This window comes from Psilocybe cubensis, chromosome 11 (assembly GCF_017499595.1).
Source record: "Psilocybe cubensis strain MGC-MH-2018 chromosome 11, whole genome shotgun sequence".
Classification (NCBI taxonomy): domain Eukaryota; kingdom Fungi; phylum Basidiomycota; class Agaricomycetes; order Agaricales; family Agrocybaceae; genus Psilocybe; species Psilocybe cubensis.
Genome location: NC_063009.1, coordinates 830,309 through 847,877, shown reverse-complemented (window position 1 = coordinate 847,877; position 17,569 = coordinate 830,309). Strand labels below are relative to the sequence as shown.

The following is a 17,569-nucleotide window of genomic DNA, read 5'->3' as shown; positions in this document are numbered from 1 at the left end:
TCTGAGTCCGTGCATATCAATTTTCTGTATGCATATTAGCGGGTACTACTCAGGTACTTTAGCCATAACTTGACCATATCATTTTTGTTAGCTCTGATCCGTCATTCCTTCCTCCCTCCCACCATCAGCAGATTCAGGGCTTTCTGTAAGTATCCGTCCACTTGATTGGTATGCGGTGTAGTATGGTCTGTCTCGCAAAGAATCCGTCATTTGGTGCTCAAACAAGCTGTCAACTGATTGGCGTGTAAGGAAATCAACAACGATTCAAACCAACAGTAAACACTCATGCACTAAAAATAGATAATTAACTTTTTTAATTGCGAGAGGACAGGACGGCATTTTCATATCGAAGTTTATGAAAGAATTAATCCTACGGAAATCGACAGTTATAAACGTGAATACAACACTGATCATAGTCCAAGTTTATAAGTCGCTTTGGGCAAGTTTCAGACAAGGTTCCGTTTTAAGCCCTCACCGTGAGGATGCTATTCTAGATCTTATTTTATTTATACCACGAAGGCTTTGAAAAATTATCACGAATTACCACACATTAGTTAAATACTAGCAAGTAACTGTAACTACGGAGATGTTTCGTATATTAATGTTACGGGACAAAGTGGCTGGCATTCCTGAAGTAACGTTCTAGAGTGATCGAGGTCTCGGACGAACACAAGGCAATAGGAGCTCCGACGGCATTCTTCTTTTCAACCACAACCTCCTTTTTCTTACCTTTCGTTTATGCTACGTCCACTCTCTTTATTGGCTCTTGCAGCCCCGTTGGCTCATGGAGCATCTATTGCCGGGTCCTTTTCAGATGGAGGAGATACGCTAGTTAGCGCAATGATGGTATGTTCATCCGTTTGTCTGCCTGATGCACGCTGAGTTGGTTCCAGATGTTCCTTGGGAACGAAGAAAAGGTGTATATCCTCGACAAAGCAGAAGGAAATGCAGCACAAGTAATGGGTCATCCGGCGTGGGGATCTGTATGGTGCGCGTCGAAATTTTTTAATATCCGTCCAAAACGCTCAGCGAACCTTGTAGGGACATTCAAACCCATGAAACAGAAGTTATGGACGTGAGGACGAACGTATTCTGCTCATCCGGCATGCATTTGCCTAATGGCTCGTTTGTGACGTTTGGCGGAAACGGAGCCGTTGGACCAGGGGGAAACCTTGGTTCACAACTCAACCCAGGAGGATACTCTGCTGCATGGGATTCCACATACCAAGATTTTGACGGGACAAGGGCCATTCGCGTTTTGAATCCGTGCAGAAGCTCGGACACCTTTTCCTCCCCAAATTGCCAGTGGTTCGACGATCCCACTGTGCTCTCAATGAAAAACAGTCGGTGGTACTCTGCTGCAGAACCCACTGGTGAGGGAAACATTGTCATTATCGGCGGATTTGTCAACGGTGGATACATAAATCGTAATTACCCCAACGTCGATCCAGAAAGGCAAGGAGGAGCTGCCGACAGCACGTACGAATATTACCCACCGGTCGCGGATGCGCCTCGAACGTTCCGGTTCCTGATTCAAACGTCTGGCCTCAACGCGTACGCCCATACTTTCCTTATGCCCTCAGGCAAGATGCTTGTACAGGCCAATGTTTCCACAGGTTTGTTGTTTAGTATTCATAGCGATCTAAATTGACAATTCGTTTTAGTGCTATGGGATCATGTCACCAACACAGAAACACCACTCCCAGACATGCCCGGCGGTGTCGTTCGCGTCTATCCCGCGTCGGGTGCCACAGCAATGCTTCCTCTTACCCCGGCCAACAATTATACACCTACAGTATTATTCTGTGGTGGAAGTGACATGCCAGACTATGCTTGGGGCAACTACACTTACCCTTATATCAACACTTGGGAGTATCCAGCTTCAAAGGATTGTCAACGCTTGACTGCTGAACCCGTGGACCAGTCTGCTCCAGTTTACGTGAAAGACGACGACATGCTGGAAGGACGGACCATGGGCCAATTTGTCATACTGCCTACCGGAAAGTTATTGATTGTCAATGGAGGCCTCAATGGTACGGCGGGATACTCTCAGGCAACTCTTGTGACACCTTCGTACGATCTCATGCCCTACGGAGAATCATTGGCATCTGGGCCTGTCCTTACTCCTGCTATCTATGACCCAAACGCGCCGAAAGGAAGTCGATGGTCAAACAAAGGACTTGGAGTATCGACTATTCCTCGCCTATATCACTCCTCAGCCATCTTGCTTCCAGATGCATCTGTATTGATCGCCGGATCCAATCCCAACGTTGACGTGAATTTGACCACTGTGTTCCCTACGACATACAAGGCAGAAGTTTTCTACCCTCCATACTTCTCAGCGGCGACCCGCCCGGCGCCTGTTGGTATACCCAAGACGCTTTCATATGGCGGGCCTTCGTTCGATATCACCATACCTGCCACCTCATACTCTGGCTCCGCCAATGATGCCGCAGATTCCGCTTCTGTTGTCATCCACAGAGGAGGTTTCACTACACACGCCATGAACATGGGTCAGCGTCTCCTCCAGCTTAATAACACATACACTGTCAAGAGCGATGGCTCCATCATACTCCATGTGGCACAGGTTCCCCCAAATCCCAACCTCTTCCAGCCTGGGCCGGCCTTCATGTTTGTTAACATCAACGGCATCCCTAGCAATGGTTCTTATCTTATTGTCGGTAATGGAAAGATTGGCACTCAGCCAGTCGCCGCTGCCAGTGTGCTCCCTCCCAACGTGCGCCTTGCATCTGCCTCTGGATCTGCATCTGGTACCTCCACCACCCCAGGAGGGTCCTCAGATCCTGAGAAATCATCGAGTTCTAACCTGGGCGTCATCATCGGGTGTGTAGTGGGAGGAGTTGCGCTCGTCGGTGTCGTTGGTGCTGTCATTGGTGTCTGCCTTGCCCGCCGTCGCCGTGCCGCAGCGCGTCATGGAACAGGTGCAGTTCCGCCAGCGTCCTCATACCCTATGACCTCTGCGGAAGGCATGTCATTAACTGGCAGCGGTGCTCCTGTGATGGGAACGCGTGCAGGGATGCGAAGTTCGGATTCAAGTGCATTCATGCCTCTACAGCAAGACAATCGCAGCCAGGCATGGAACGCGAGTACAACGAGCTTAAACGCGCCGTATAGGGACGATCACGATGCCTACGAACCCAGCAGACCGAGCGGGACAGGCATGAGTATAAACTACGACCCCTATGCGACGACCCCTATGCAGCACGAGACACCGCCTCCGAGTGGTTTGAGATATTAATCTTGGAACGCATCATCCACCATGTTCTCGCCGGGCGGACATTTGGACTTACACTTACTCACGACTGAACCACGACGTTCCCTTCTTGGACTTGAACTTCGACTTCAAAGACATCATTGGACCAAATCATGCTCCCACTCAATCAAACGGAATTCCATTTATATTCATATTCATATTTGTTGAAACAGACTTTGAATGGATATTTTCTATTTCGGACCTTTTCCTGTTTTTTGCTTTCATTACGATTTACGATGTTCGTCAAGATAGACCGACATCCGTTGACCTTTCTTTTCTTGGTCACAGTTGTTCGAGTTGCCTACAGCTGCAATTCTGACTCTCTTCGATTTTTGCCTAGCGCTGTCATAACGATCCTGCTTCTACCTTGCCATCCATTTTTTCAAACGTTGCAACGCTCCTTTAAAAATTTGTAGTTAGATTATAATTTGTAAAATCGGTTTGCTAGCTTACATTACCGCCTTCACTCTGCCCCTGTTAGGCTTTGGGAGCATGATTAATGCGAGAAAGAGCATCTTGAATGTTCAAATGTTTAAACATTCATGAATGTGGAGCTCCCACAACGAGATCCTATAGGATTTCTTGAATGCACAACAGCATATGATGGTCAGCATTCATATTCTTCACTACAAGGATTGCTCATTTCTCGAAGCGAAACCCCAGGATGCCAACACATAGCCCAATCGTCGTGAGTGGTTCATCGAGGTTTTCCATTGACACACTTATCACCCGCTAACGAGTTTATTCAGTGGTTCTGATATCAAACATCGATGCCTTTCAGTAGACAAAATGTTCCAAGGACCAAGATATTTCTTGCGTCAGGCATCGTAGCATCCGTTTTTGTAATCTTGCTCAGTTTGAGAGGGGTCATGAACAGTACATTGTCGTCGCCATCCATAGCTAACATTCACGTCGACCACCAACCATCCTCCATTTCAAATCTCCACGCTGAACAATATACCCCAGCTCCACCGCACGTCGACGACATATTTTCTTCTGCGGAGACTGTTGAAAGCAAAGATTATCACGATTGGAACGCGAGAACGTTGAGAGATCTCTACTCATGCATTTCAATGAAGAATTGTGGGAAGAATCAGCAAAAGATCGCCCTTCTGGCTTCACATTGGTTTGAGGAGGCTGTTGTGCGAGGGTGGAGAGGCGGAGAGGGTATCTGGTAAGCCTACGTTTCGCAATTGTAGGGCAGAGTACTATATTACTCACAACTATCATGTTCAGGGGGATGTCCATTGTGAGTTTGTGTATTTTTATCGATTGACGCCCGGCTTCGCATTCTAAAGAGTACGACAGTATAAGAACCTTAGATTAATGGGGTATACAACACTCTTCGCGAACAGCTTCGGTACAATCATTCCCCAAATAGCCGTGGATATATACTAACAGTTATTTTCCCTCAGAGGAGGCGTTGGAGCAATACCGCCTGTTCCCTGATCTGGTCAAAGTGAGTGATCCGTCTCGGATATTGACGCTAAGCATCACATCTGGCTTTGCGTTAATAGGTTGTCATACGAAACCGAGCAGGGGAATGCCACGAGAACCCACATTGTGTAAAAGGTCCCATGAATCCTCGAGGAATACCGGCCTGGAAAATATTTGATTTCGAATTTTTTCCATCTGTAGGGGGACACCCTTATGCCACGCCATTGGGAGGGAAATGGATTTTGTCCGCCAATCCAGATCCCCGTTTCATCGCGGAGGAAGACAGCCCTCTTCAATATATAGGGTATAAATGTTTCCCTTCTTCGATGCATGTCAAAACATATTTAAATCTTTATACCGATGCAGGTATTCCATCGAGGAAGATTGCCAGAAAATTCCCGTCGTCCGGCTTTATCATCGTTCAAACCAAGTGTGGATGCTCATGAAGCAGATAAAGTACGTTTACGACGACAGATTTACTTGGAACCGTTCGTATTTCAGCATGGCGGCCCAGGAGCTGGAGATGAACTTTGTAGGTGGCTGGATGCTCGATCAACATTATCTGGGATGGGATCCTAAAACACAAGGAGACATGCCTGATATAGCGGATCCTGGGCACGGCGTTATCAATTTCGGTCCATTGAGCATGGACGACTTTATGGCCCATGTCGGGTTAAGTAAAGCTATGGTGGGGGTTGGAAATCCATTCTGGAGCCCATCACCGTATAATGCTTTGTGTCAGGGTGTCCCTTTCATTAACCCTGTCGGTATATGCAAAATTTTTCAACTGTCTCCGTCTAGTCTCATTTCAGCATGACATTATCACAGATTATCAACTGGAAAAAAGATGAACCATGGAATAAGTCACACTGGCACACACAACATCCATCTCTGAACCAATTCGAGCCACCGTGAGTTCGTTTAGCGGTCCGAAGTATACTGGAATTTTATTTATCGTTAGTTGAACTGGTTAGTTATGTTTATCACGTACACGCTCGTAACTGGGACTCCTTCCTAAAAACCATAGCAACGGCTTCTGCAACAGAAATACCAAGGCATGTTTCGAATCAGCTTCCTCAATCCTGGCATTGACGCCAATATCCATAGATTTATCCCTCAACACATGACAGAGCTCGCCGTTAGGGAACGACTGAAACGCTTGATGGAAACAGATTGGAAAGAACTCGCAGCGTCTTTACTTGAACAACGCGTACAGGAGGTCAAGAGCGGAAAGAAAGTATATGTAAGTGGTGTGAATCACTACTATCCAACGGCGCAGGTTACTAACATTGAACAGATTTTTGAACTTTAGAAAAGAAATGATGTCGGAGTTTGCCGAATAGAAGGTGGAGGGTTCCTACGCAGTTACAGATGCTATCAAGGGTGGCAGCAAACCGGCTAACAATGGGCGCTCCGATGGGCGCTAATTTTGGTTTGTCCGTATTCAAAATGTATTTGTGACCAAGAAAAGAAGTAGATATTCTTCTCAGACTCTATCAAAATATTTGCCAGGAAACCAATTCGGCTTCTTATCTCCAAAAATTCCGTCCATTAAGGTTGACATTGAGAAAAGAAAGCTACAAAGATTATGGTGTCAGCACATATTTGAAATATATAAAGCACCCTTACGATTTAGAACAACACAGTTGAAGGGTGGGACACTATACCATTATTAGAACAAAGGAATTTTAAACAGGAAGCAACAATTATAAAACATACCACCCGGTTGGACCTGAAAAACCTATCCCACCACATTGGCCAAATTCGGGTACTGTTCCCGGAGACGCTGGAGTACTAGTAACAGGAAACGACGTCTTCGATGAAGTTACAGTAGGTGTAATAGATAACGATGTCGTAGATGAGGTCGTTGACCTCTGAGCTGCTTTGATTATATCTGCAGCTCGTTCAGCAAGCAAGTACACAGGCCCTTGGGAATGTAAACTAGGACTCCTAGGCTATTACATCCTTGTATCAGAAGGACGCAATATAGAAATGACAATTAATGTACTCACAAAGACAGATGCATCAACGATCCGAAGTCCATCGGCCCCCTTTACCAATAAATTGGAATCTACAACGCCAGATGTCCCAGCTATCGACATCGAAGCAGTACCGACTGGATGCATGTCTGATATCGTGAGATTTCTGACATATGCATCAATGGATGCGTCGTCTGTGGCATTCTGAAAAGCTTGTCCAAAGCGACCGGCAATCCAATCACTCCAGGCAGGTGCTGCAGTAAATCGTAAAATGGCCCTGACCGATTCTCTCATTGCTATAATATCAAATTGGTTGGTGAGGTATCTGGGATCAATGATCGGGGGGTCAAACGGATTCGTAGAGGAAATCTTAACTGTCCCAGCTGGAAGGCTTCAGCTAAACTGAAAACAAACCTTCATCGAAGTACTCACTAGATACTGGGCTAGTTAGCATTGTTCCGATAGTAAAATACCCTCCAGTTGCAGGTCTGAACGGGCCAGGGTTTTGGAAGAACAGATTCTAAGATGAATAGAGATTTTAATTGGGATTACTCGGAAAGGGTTAGAAATATTGGCATGTCCACTCACGGCAAAAATCATTTCATAGTGGGGAGACTTGGGTCCAGGAGCAGGATCCGCGCTCCCATTCAATGCTATTCTGGCAAATCCAAAATTATTCGCTATATTGTTGACAAAAAGGCCGGTTTTATTTATGAGCCAATCGCTAGTTTGAATGCTAATCTGGTTTGGATCTCGAAGCAAGTTGTCGAAAGTGTTGTTAGCGTTTGCATCCTTGACAACGAAGATGTTGGGAAGGAGCGTGTGATCGAACAGGTTATTTCCTACATCTGTATTGTTGATTAGAACGGGGATGTTCAGTTTTTTCAAATCTGCTGCATTTCCTATCCCTGAGAGTTGCAGAATCTTTGGAGTACCAATGGAGCCTGCGGATAGGATTACTTCTCGTGTTGCATTGATCGTGACTGGATTCAAAATTAGTGGACGTTCATTTTGGAAATAGTAAAATAGCTCTACTTGGAGGAAATCCAGGGCCCTGAACAAACTGTACACTGCGAAAGGCCTTAAGTCCTGCAGATGTCGTTCCGGTTTGGACGATGTTGGTGACCATAACTGAAGTCAATACAACGAGATTTGGTCGAGTCGCTGCAGTAAGGTAATAGGCAGTGTATGAACTGCTTCGAACGCCTCCCCCAGTGCTGGATTGAATGAAACCTATTCCAAGAGGACTCTGATCGCCACCTACTGTGTCCTCATTGTACTTAAACTCTGATTGTTGCCCAAGAGTGGCCATAACGCGAGAGTCGATAGTAACATTGAGAGCTGGGAGGCTCGCCGCAACCATTCCACTGAAACCATGAAGTGAGGGAATAAATTGTCCAGTAGTGTTATGACCGTCGAGGGGAGGGACGAGATTCTCGTACTATGTCAACAGGGTGTAAATAAACTGTTAACTAATTCGATTTGTGTATTCAATATATATGCCCACCTTTTGTACGTATTGCTTCATATTTGTCCAAGACCAATTTGGATCCGACGTCAAATTTGCGATTCTATTCCAATCTTCGTCCGTGCCAAATTGATGTATTAAATAATCTAGATGTGAAGTAGTGATTAAACAATGGCGTTAGTGCGCCTTGGCTAACACACTCACTGACAGCACTACAGCCTCCTAGGACTCGGCCTCGCGGGTATGAAAATACTCGATTATCCAGTCCGATCTGTGGTGCGACAGTGTAATTCCATCCAAATTGTGTTTCTGGAGTACGGGCATGATGTTATTGGTTATTAAATGATGCGTCGCAACAGGTCATACCAGGAGTAAGAATCGGGCCCATGAAGGGTATAGGCATCTCTAAAACTCCTTCATCCCTGTAGAAATTGATGCACTCAGTCAAAACAGCTGAACTAAGTAATTTGGAAGGCACGCACCCTATACCGGCTTCCAGAACTAAAACTCTGATCGTAGAGTTTTCGGTCAGACGATTTGCCACGACAAAACCGGCAGTTCCACCTATTATTTCAAACGTAAGAAATCGTTGCATGATGAAGAAAAATGGTCACAAAATACCTCCAACAATTATGTAGTCAAAAGGACTGGTACCAGCAATCTGTGAAGGATCTGTGATGATAACTCCCAACGCAAGTTGTATAATTCCTAGATAGAAAACAACAGACACCAGCAATATCGCAGTTGACTGCATGTTTTACACCTTTAAATTCTTGTGCAGCAGGTATGGTGTAGTTTACAATATTTGAAGTTGTCGGGCCCGCTTTATATCTCAAAGAAAGACCCGATCCCATTCAACATGTACACGCCAGTGTACTCTAAATAGCACATGTTCACAGCTCACATATCACTGATGATGAATATCAAACCTCAACAAAATCAACTCTCATGTCGGAACCTCTCTCGGCAATTTATTATTAGCCAACCAGTACATCTAGAATGCGATGAGTAAAGTGAGTTGAAGGTTTCCAGTATAGGGTTGATTCGCAGCTGGAATGAGCATACTCTTTAGGCACATTACGAGAACGAGAATGTTTATTAGCCTTCATTTGTCAATGTAATTTTACGAATATATGCCAGGCAGCTGCTGACGGAGGGTTGTGTTACACAGTAACGTTTGACAGGACTTCAAGTCAAGATAACTTCTCCCGAAGTTAGGAGCAGCGATTTATGACCTGTGAAGAGTTTCATATGTTCAACGTGAGATAAGATTACATGAGAGTAGTACAAGTTCATAAATAGCTGATTTCAATCGACCATGCAGTAACATACCTCAGGCTGATATTCATTTCTCGGACTCGGAAATACAAGGACAACAACTGGAAGAAATAGCAGTACAAGTTGTCTCACGCCGGCCATCGGCTTTAACTGCAACTACAACTCCGAGAATCAGAGATCGCCTCCGCAGACAATGAAATAGAATACTATGAATGTCGAAGAAAGTATACGATACTCCAGAGAGTACAGTTCAGTCCAGTGACTCCCTTGGTTAAGCTCTCACGTTGGGACTCAAGAACTCCGACAGTCCGACTCGACCCCGAGCAAACTCCGAGAGAAATGAAAAACATACAATCTGATATTCGGAAATTTAAATAGTATTTACTGTATGTTCGCTCACAGAGAGCTGGCAGAGGAAAGCTTTAGCGCTCAAGGAGAGAAGACAGTGGCTGTTCCGGTGTTGTCGTAACAACAGCTAATATAATCCGATCAATAATGTCCTAAGAGTCCGGCGCGGTGGTTTGAGGCGGGCGGTCGAGAGCACAGCCATTGTCGGAAAACAGCGCAGCGCGAAAGATATGCATTCGCCGGGTCAAGCGTTATTCTCCTCAACGTTGTACGTTGCTGAGAAAGCCCTGGTGGCCTCCAAACTATAGCCCTGGTGGCAATCAAGAAACATGTTCACGACCTTCCCCGTCAGACCTCGAACTCCTACAACAGAAGCTCACATTGACTCCTTTCCTCGTCCTATTTCGCCCAAGCCATCGTTGAAACGAGAACATCGAGTCGCACGGATCTATCAACCCAGTAGCCCAACTTTGCCTCCTAGACCACAGACTGCACATATTCAACCCGACAGACCTGCCCCTATTCTTACGCTCCCAGGTCTGCCTCCGCGTGAATTGCCTCGCAGTGTTGTCGCCCCGTCCAGGAAGAAGTTCAAGTTCAATGCAAAGAATCTGGTTGATAACGGCCGATCGTGAGTCCTCCATTTGTTATCAAAATGATCTGTTTCTTACCTTATGAGTAGCTGGCTGGCCCAGCTTCGGCCACCGTGGTCTGAACCCACACCAGAAGTTTCTGTAATTCCTCCTGTTACGCCTAAATCCCATAAATTTGCCAGTGACGAAGAGTGGGGATATACCCCGAAGAGCGCCAAATTTTCAGCACACATTGAACATGAATTTCACCAAGAGTACATTCCGGAACTTCAAGATGAATACACACGAGACCCCCCTCCGCTTTACAAGAAACATGCTCCCGAGGGCGGGCTATATGGATGGATGACGGTGGCTGGAGCGTGAGTTTTGATTTTAGAAACGCATACATATGTAGCTGATTGAATTTTCTTTCATGTGCAGATTTTTGATTCAATTCAGCACAATTGGGTAGGTTGTACCAGTTGTGACAATTTTGCTCTACTGATCAGAGTTTAAGGTACATGTTTACATGGAACGTATTTGAAGGTGTGTATTCCTGTTACAATGACGTTCACAATTTGAATGTGGCCTTGAATTAGAGCAATATACACACGTCGTGCTGGTAGATCAAAATTCCATTGCAGTCAGGTCAGTGGTAATCTAATCAATTTGACTCGAATTTCACTACAACCAACCAACAGGTTTATTGCAAGCGTTCAGTTCTTTTTCGCTTTATTCCTCTCTATCGTTTCGGGCAAACTTGCAGACATCGGATATTTCCGCTTCGCCATCCATGGAGGTTCCTTTCTTTTCATAGTCGGGTGAGTAAAGCTTATTCAATAAAGCATATGTTGACCGCCCATCGAAATGTACTAGTCTAATGCTGCTATCTTTCGTTGGAGAAGAGCAATTTGGATTGGTCAGTCAGCTAACTAAACAACTGCTGATTCATTCTGATGACGTGCTGAAGATTTTTGTCTGCCAATCCTTGGTGATGGGAATGGGAATGGGCCTCGTACTCGTGCCAACTATTGCAATCCCTCTCAATTATTTCAAGCGCAGTAGGGGATTGGTAGCTGGTATTGTCATGGGTGGTGGATCTTTGGGTGGGATGGTCTTTCCACCAGGTGAGCTTCGTTTCTGATTAAATCTATTGTTCCCATTTCTTACTGAGCTTTATTAGTTCTAAGGTATCAGACTTGTTGATCCCAACATTTTCCGAGCTAAAATACATTGTAGGCGCCTTATTCCCCATTTTGCATTGGGCGGTGCGGTTCGTATCACTGCCTTCGTCGTACTCGGGCTCCTCATCGTAGGCAACGGACTTTTGCGCACTCCTCCCAAGGAAGAGAAACCTATCTTCCCACTTCCGCATCTCGATTTGGCTAAATATTCCAAGGAGATGGAATACATCTTCGCTGCCGGGGCGTACGTCAGATGTTTCTTGGCTTGCACTCTTTTCGTTGACGCACAATGCAAATTCAACAGAACGTTCCTCACAATGCTCATCATATATTATCCTGCTATGTATCTAGAGCTCTTGGGCTTGGAGAAGGGCGTCAAACCTGATTTCGCATTCAATATGGTAAATGTATTTCCTTTTATGACTGCCGATCTTTGCTTACACACCTGGACCTAGATCATCGTTTTCAGCCTTTCCGGGGTATTGGGAGGCGTCGCTTTCGGATTTGCCTCCGATTTTGTTGGCCCGTGGAACCTTCTATTGCCCATCTCTGGATTTTTGTCAATTATGATGTTCACTACATGCACGATGTGAGCAATCGATCAATCCATTACCATTATCGCTAAGATGTTAAATGCCTTTTCCTTTTTCTTAGTCAAGGGCCTAAATCGCTTTGTGCCTACGCTTTCTTCTATGGCATTTTTGCCGGTGCATGTGCGTTATTTATGTGATATAATAAATATTGTCATTAATCTCCGTCGAATAGGGTTATCGCTCATGGCGACTGCTTTGGCGTCTCTGGCTTCTAGAAACAGTGAAATTGGGTATGCATGGAAACTTTGAATCTTTTGGTCTTTTTGACTGATGTTGCTTTAGCACCCGTATCGGTCTTGTCCTGACTATCAGTAGCATTGGTGCCCTCGCGTCCGATCTCTTACAAGCGGCCATGTTGACCCCAAACCACATTTGGGCAATCCCTTCTGCCGTCGCTGGTGTGAGTGTTGTGACGCATCTAATTTACGGATATAGGTCTAATTGGATTACTTTACCCTTGATAGGTCATCCTCATTGGTGTTACGGGCCTGCTGTACATGTCGAGGACTACAATCGCGGCTGGACAAGCGCCGCGCTCATGGCGCCGCTTGAAACTACTGAAAGACGTTCCAGTCTTGAAGGACATGCTCATGTTGTAGCGTATTAGACGTAATCAGGAATTTACAAAGCTTCTTTATCTAAAACTTGAGGCTTACATCATTCATCAGAATTTAAGATATGTCAGGTAAATTTTTTAAATATCTTGCTCAGATATGTTTAGCCGGCGTGTTATAGCTACAGGGATTTTAGGTGTTTCGACACCACAGTCTAGAATTCCTACTCTCATCATTGCTAAAAGCTGAAGTTATATCACTCAGTAAGTCGACGGCAGCAAAATTGAACATAATCTTGAGCAGAATGACGTACATTATGGGCTGCACGAGAGTGCCTATAGATTCCTCCATAAAACGAGGCAGTCATCTCTTTTCCAGAGTTGTTTTCGAGGTGATGTCTCCCACCCGGATGCTGATCAATAAAGCGAGAAACGTCATGAATATAACCAGCAACGAGAATCAAAGGCCTCGATTGAGCTTCTTCCTGGACTTGAATTTGTGTCAGTAATAAACTGAAAGCGGGTACATATAAGCGAATAAATAACAGACATGTATCCCAGGACACCACTGGTAACTCTTCGTTTGGGGTGGGCCACTTGAGAGAATCTTGAGTACGTTTGAGTTCTTTTAGCTTCATAGCCAATTGGCTTTTAGCTATCTCGTTGCTTGGGAAGACACGTAAGTGGCTTGCTAATCCGACCTTTCCACAGAACGCTATGAACCACTTTGTGGGGTCGTACTGATACCAGAAAAACGCGTTTCGGTAATCCATCGGGAAATGGTGATGAAAGTTATGGTAGCCTTCTCCCATTGTCAAAATGGCGGACAACAAGTGGTCGCGTGGGGACAATACATCATCATAAGGCGATGATCCAAGCCAGTGGGCGATGGAATTGATGCAGAATGTGCTCTATACGCATGTACATATACATCAGTGTAAGGACTTGAAGAACTAAAGTTAGAACTGACATGGTGCGCAATGGTCAGGCGTAATGCCCCCGAGAAACAAATCCCACCTAGCCAGTCGCCCAAAAGAAGGCCCGGGATAGCCGCTGGTAACAGGTAGCCAAAAATGACAAGCAATGGGAAGTAATGACGGTGCTGCCACTGTATTAGGGGGTCTTGCCTTAAGTCCGAAATATCCGAAGGCCCTGTGCGGAGAGTAGATTTGAACACCATCCATCCAATGTGGGTCCATAGCAGACCTCGATTAGCATTGTATGGGTCGAGATCTGTGTCTGTATGTCGATGATGAGATCGATGTGCTCTTGCCCACCAGTAACAGGACCCTTGCACTGCACTGGTCCCACCAGCCAGTAAAAATAATTGAAGAGGAAAGCTCGCGTTGTAGGAACGATGAGACCACAATCGATGATAGCCTGTTATATCTTCCTCGATAAAGCAAAATAATAAAAGGATGTAGAGACTAACCTGCAGTGATGCCTGGGAGATACGCTGTCAAGCCACGCGAGTTTTATTAGTAAAGAAGAACTGTGCTTCTCACCTAACATTGAGAAAACATAGTAGGCCAAAGCAATGCAGGCGGTCTGCCACTTAACCTCCACTTTCCAGAGACCGTATGCTGCAATTGCTGGTGTGAACACTAAAATTGCAACATTAAACCATCTAATCCCATTCGTTGGCGGAAATCCTCTTTTATAGGTTGAGTACATCTGTCTAACAGTAGATTGTGTTCAATGGTCAGGGTATGTGGGGCAATGCCGAAGAGTGTCGAGCTTCGAAAGCGTTCAGAATGAGTGTGCGCCAAGCGGACAAAGTGATAACTTTGATGTCGAATCCCACGAAAAGATGCTGCCTGGAACACATGGTGGGTCTTTAAGAAAAGTTCAAAACCTTTTAAGACTCAGATTCTCTTCAGGATCGCTCAGCTTTGGGGTGACCCTGATTCCGTTTATAGAAGGGTGCAGTTCCTTTTGGAGGTGAACAAGGTATAAAAGAAGCCAGCAGGCCACGCCTTTTTCCTTCCGGGAGTCGGAAACAATACCCTGGGATCCTGTGTGCTACGTGTGTCTGTATGTTGCATACACAAAAATGTGATGTTGTTTGAAATTGGGCGCAGATTACTGTCCACGAGGCGGCGGTATCAGTGGATCGTTTAAACATAACGTGGCGATGCCTGTATACATGTCGGAAACGCTGCAGTCATTCGACGCGTACAAACAAGGGAGTATGTACATTGTCAATAACTGGCGACAGCAGCCAGACTCCAAAGGATGGTCGGGATAAATTCGTTAAAAGCTGCTTCGGGTTTGAGTGGACTTCCAGAACGTTTTCATGAAGCTTTGTACAGTTGTTCCGTACATCGTGGCCATCAATTTGGGGTTTAAACGATTGTTTGATCCTACAGATTCAGTGATTCCGGAGAATTCTGGTGACGGATTGAAGATCGTGTTCAAGTGTGATAAATATCAATGGCGCTTTAAAAATGAAAAGATAGTCGAACTTGTCGGATCTGTTGATAAGAGCGCACTATCAAGCTTGAACTTGTACGACCCAAGGGTGTGTATCAAAAAGCCCGACGGTCGCCCTCCGGATTACACTTATAAAGTTGGGATGACTAATTAGATTGACTAATGATTTCCCCACGCCTCAAAGGCAAGATGATGGATGTGCAAACAACGTTCAAGTTTAACTCGAGGTTCACCTTAATAAACTTTCCATGCCACTCTCACAAGATCTGAGAACACTCTTGTTCTTTCATAAGGATATGATTATCACACGAAATTATAACATGTAGCTGGAACCAACTCCAACCTCAACTACAACTCAGTCGCTTCAACCTCTCAGCAACGGCACCTCGCCGTCAGTCTACTGGTGTGTAATTATAACACATTGAGCTACTTGCTTGGTGGAGGCTTATGACAGAAATATTCGGCTTGCGGGCGAATAGCCATAAATGCTATTACTTTCAGTTTAAATGCAGCTGTAGCATCAAGTGACGCGATTGTCGACAGCCTTTGGGTGGAAGCCTCCTTTTCCAAGCGTGGCATGGGAATTTGTACTCAAGTGCTCAACTCTTGGAAGATGACATTGTCAACTATTTCGTCATGCGCTCACCAGAGAATAACTCACGTGTCGGTGATCTAGAAGGATGAAGGATAGTATTGGTTCTTGATAAAAACAATTCACCCTTCGAGTTATGCCGTGAACAAATCGCATCTCATGACACCTCTGAAGGTATATAAGTAAGTGAAAAATTCTAAAATCAATCTACCTTCGCTGCTTTTAGTGCACTGACATATTCTCCAATGAAGAATCGCTGGTTTAAAGTCGCCTTGACCATTATTTTCCAACATCTCACATGGACGTTTGGACAGCCACCACAACCTGTGCCTCCCGGTTCACCACCTCAATCTGTCGTACGTTCATCACTTTTCGATAAGCTTTATCCTCTAATTTAACTTCCATTCAGTTTATTGATCCTAAATCGTTCGCAGTCTTGGGACCAAATGGTCCATTCAGAAATTCGTCCTTTACACAGTTCTTCAATCCCACCTCAGGGAAACCCCCCTTTATCCAGATCTTTGATGAGGCGTTCCTCGACATTTTGGGACCTAATCCTTCCATTCATGAAGTCGCTTCAAATCCTGATTTCGCCTTTGCACATGAAGCGCCCGTTTATGTGCCAGACACAGACGAGGTTTTCTTCGCGAGCAATGATGGTGGTGCCCTCGGAAATAGCGACATAAACCACAACAACAAAGTGGGGAAAATCAGTATGCAGGCTGTCGAAAAGGCTTTGCAAGGCCTGAAGCCTGGGAGTGGTGCAGCCGTAAACGTTTCGGTTACTGAGGTGAGAACGTTGCTGCGCACTTGGTTAATTTCTTTCAATCCGACATTAACTGTTGACATATGTGTTTCTCTCTCTCATGTCAGCTTGACCTTCCGGACACAATTCAGATGACGAACGGTGGAACGGGCCCCCTAGGATCTTCTATTGTCTTAATCACATCCGGACGCGGCCCGTTGCCACCGTCCATTGCACTCGTCAACCCCAAAGCGCCCCACAACGTAACCGTACTGTTGGACAACTTCTTTGGGAGGCAATTTAACTCTTTGAACGACATAAAGATCCATCCAGTCACAGGAGACCTCTTCTTTACTGATCCTACGTAAGTTTTCTTGCTAAATATATGACGTATCGATTTCTAATCTGCGTTACAGATATGGGTTTCTCAATCATTTCCGCCCAGAACCGTTGATGCGCAATCAAGTCTACCGACTTGACATGGCCAAACGATCAGTTCGCGTAGTAGCCACAGATTTCGATAAGTGCAATGGTATCGCGTTTACACCAGACGGGAATACAGCCTACGTGTGAGTGATCAATGCTTGAATGCATGAAACCTGCTGTTGACCTTCAACTCGAATTATGTCAAACACAGGACCGACACTGGTGCCAACTCCGGCTTTTTAGGAAATAATCAAACTGCCCCAGCCACGATGTAGGCCATTTTTACAGTGACAGAATTCTATGATAAGCTAAATACGCGTTTCTCACCAGCTACGCTTTCGATGTCGACCCCAAATCACAGGCCTTCTTCAACAGGCGCATATTTGCTTACACCGATACTGGCATCCCTGACGGCGTGCAGGTCGACGCAGCGGGAAATGTCTATGCTGGCTGTGGAGATGGCGTTCAAGTGTGGTCACCTGAAGGCACTTTACTGGGCAAGTTTTTCATTGAAACGACGTCTGCGAACATGATCTTCGCAGGGGACGGTCGCTTGGTGATTATGGCTGAGACCAAGATATTCGTTGCGAAAATTGCTGCCAAAGAAGGCAAAGTTTCTTTCCCTTAAATGTAACTTAAAAAGATAATGTCACTGTTCCTGACGACGTTCAGAAGTGTCAGTTCATT

At 45.3% G+C, this 17,569-nt stretch overlaps 6 protein-coding genes across 6 annotated transcripts; 4 read left to right on the top strand and 2 right to left on the bottom strand.

The window, feature by feature from the left end:
• Positions 1-738: 738 nt before the first annotated feature.
• On the top strand, positions 739-3,259 carry JR316_0011426 (Aldehyde oxidase GLOX; the record flags this gene model as incomplete). Its single annotated transcript, XM_047897082.1, has 4 exons — positions 739-846; positions 894-988; positions 1,042-1,616; positions 1,665-3,259. 4 exons carry the CDS (start codon positions 739-741, stop codon positions 3,257-3,259), a joined length of 2,373 nt encoding a protein of 790 aa, XP_047743491.1.
• A 785-nt stretch (positions 3,260-4,044) lies between these two features.
• Positions 4,045-6,023, top strand: JR316_0011425 (uncharacterized protein; the record flags this gene model as incomplete). Its single annotated transcript, XM_047897081.1, has 9 exons — positions 4,045-4,448; positions 4,511-4,523; positions 4,583-4,634; positions 4,690-4,733; positions 4,792-5,015; positions 5,078-5,474; positions 5,540-5,622; positions 5,819-5,954; positions 6,009-6,023. The coding sequence occupies 9 exons, from the start codon at positions 4,045-4,047 to the stop codon at positions 6,021-6,023; spliced, it is 1,368 nt and encodes a 455-aa protein (XP_047743490.1).
• A 320-nt stretch (positions 6,024-6,343) lies between these two features.
• On the bottom strand, positions 6,344-8,912 carry JR316_0011424 (Pyranose dehydrogenase 1; the record flags this gene model as incomplete). The annotated part of the gene is made up of 11 exons (XM_047897080.1): positions 6,344-6,372; positions 6,453-6,666; positions 6,724-7,073; positions 7,123-7,210; positions 7,279-7,673; positions 7,726-8,131; positions 8,198-8,304; positions 8,363-8,467; positions 8,525-8,580; positions 8,641-8,722; positions 8,780-8,912. 11 exons carry the CDS (start codon positions 8,910-8,912, stop codon positions 6,344-6,346), a joined length of 1,965 nt encoding a protein of 654 aa, XP_047743489.1.
• A 1,201-nt stretch (positions 8,913-10,113) lies between these two features.
• Positions 10,114-12,732, top strand: JR316_0011423 (Aspyridones efflux protein apdF; the record flags this gene model as incomplete). The annotated part of the gene is made up of 16 exons (XM_047897079.1): positions 10,114-10,415; positions 10,467-10,736; positions 10,798-10,824; positions 10,874-10,902; positions 10,956-11,004; positions 11,058-11,177; positions 11,233-11,275; positions 11,327-11,483; positions 11,540-11,546; positions 11,596-11,784; positions 11,845-11,941; positions 11,996-12,129; positions 12,195-12,253; positions 12,306-12,363; positions 12,416-12,533; positions 12,598-12,732. The coding sequence occupies 16 exons, from the start codon at positions 10,114-10,116 to the stop codon at positions 12,730-12,732; spliced, it is 1,794 nt and encodes a 597-aa protein (XP_047743488.1).
• A 95-nt stretch (positions 12,733-12,827) lies between these two features.
• JR316_0011422 (Acyl-CoA desaturase) lies at positions 12,828-13,459 on the bottom strand (the record flags this gene model as incomplete). The annotated part of the gene is made up of 3 exons (XM_047897078.1): positions 12,828-12,932; positions 13,001-13,176; positions 13,237-13,459. 3 exons carry the CDS (start codon positions 13,457-13,459, stop codon positions 12,828-12,830), a joined length of 504 nt encoding a protein of 167 aa, XP_047743487.1.
• Positions 13,460-15,956: 2,497 nt separating this feature from the next.
• JR316_0011421 (Lactonohydrolase oryL) lies at positions 15,957-17,510 on the top strand (the record flags this gene model as incomplete). The annotated part of the gene is made up of 6 exons (XM_047897077.1): positions 15,957-16,067; positions 16,121-16,501; positions 16,585-16,820; positions 16,873-17,025; positions 17,094-17,153; positions 17,213-17,510. 6 exons carry the CDS (start codon positions 15,957-15,959, stop codon positions 17,508-17,510), a joined length of 1,239 nt encoding a protein of 412 aa, XP_047743486.1.
• Between the last annotated feature and the right edge of the window lie 59 nt (positions 17,511-17,569).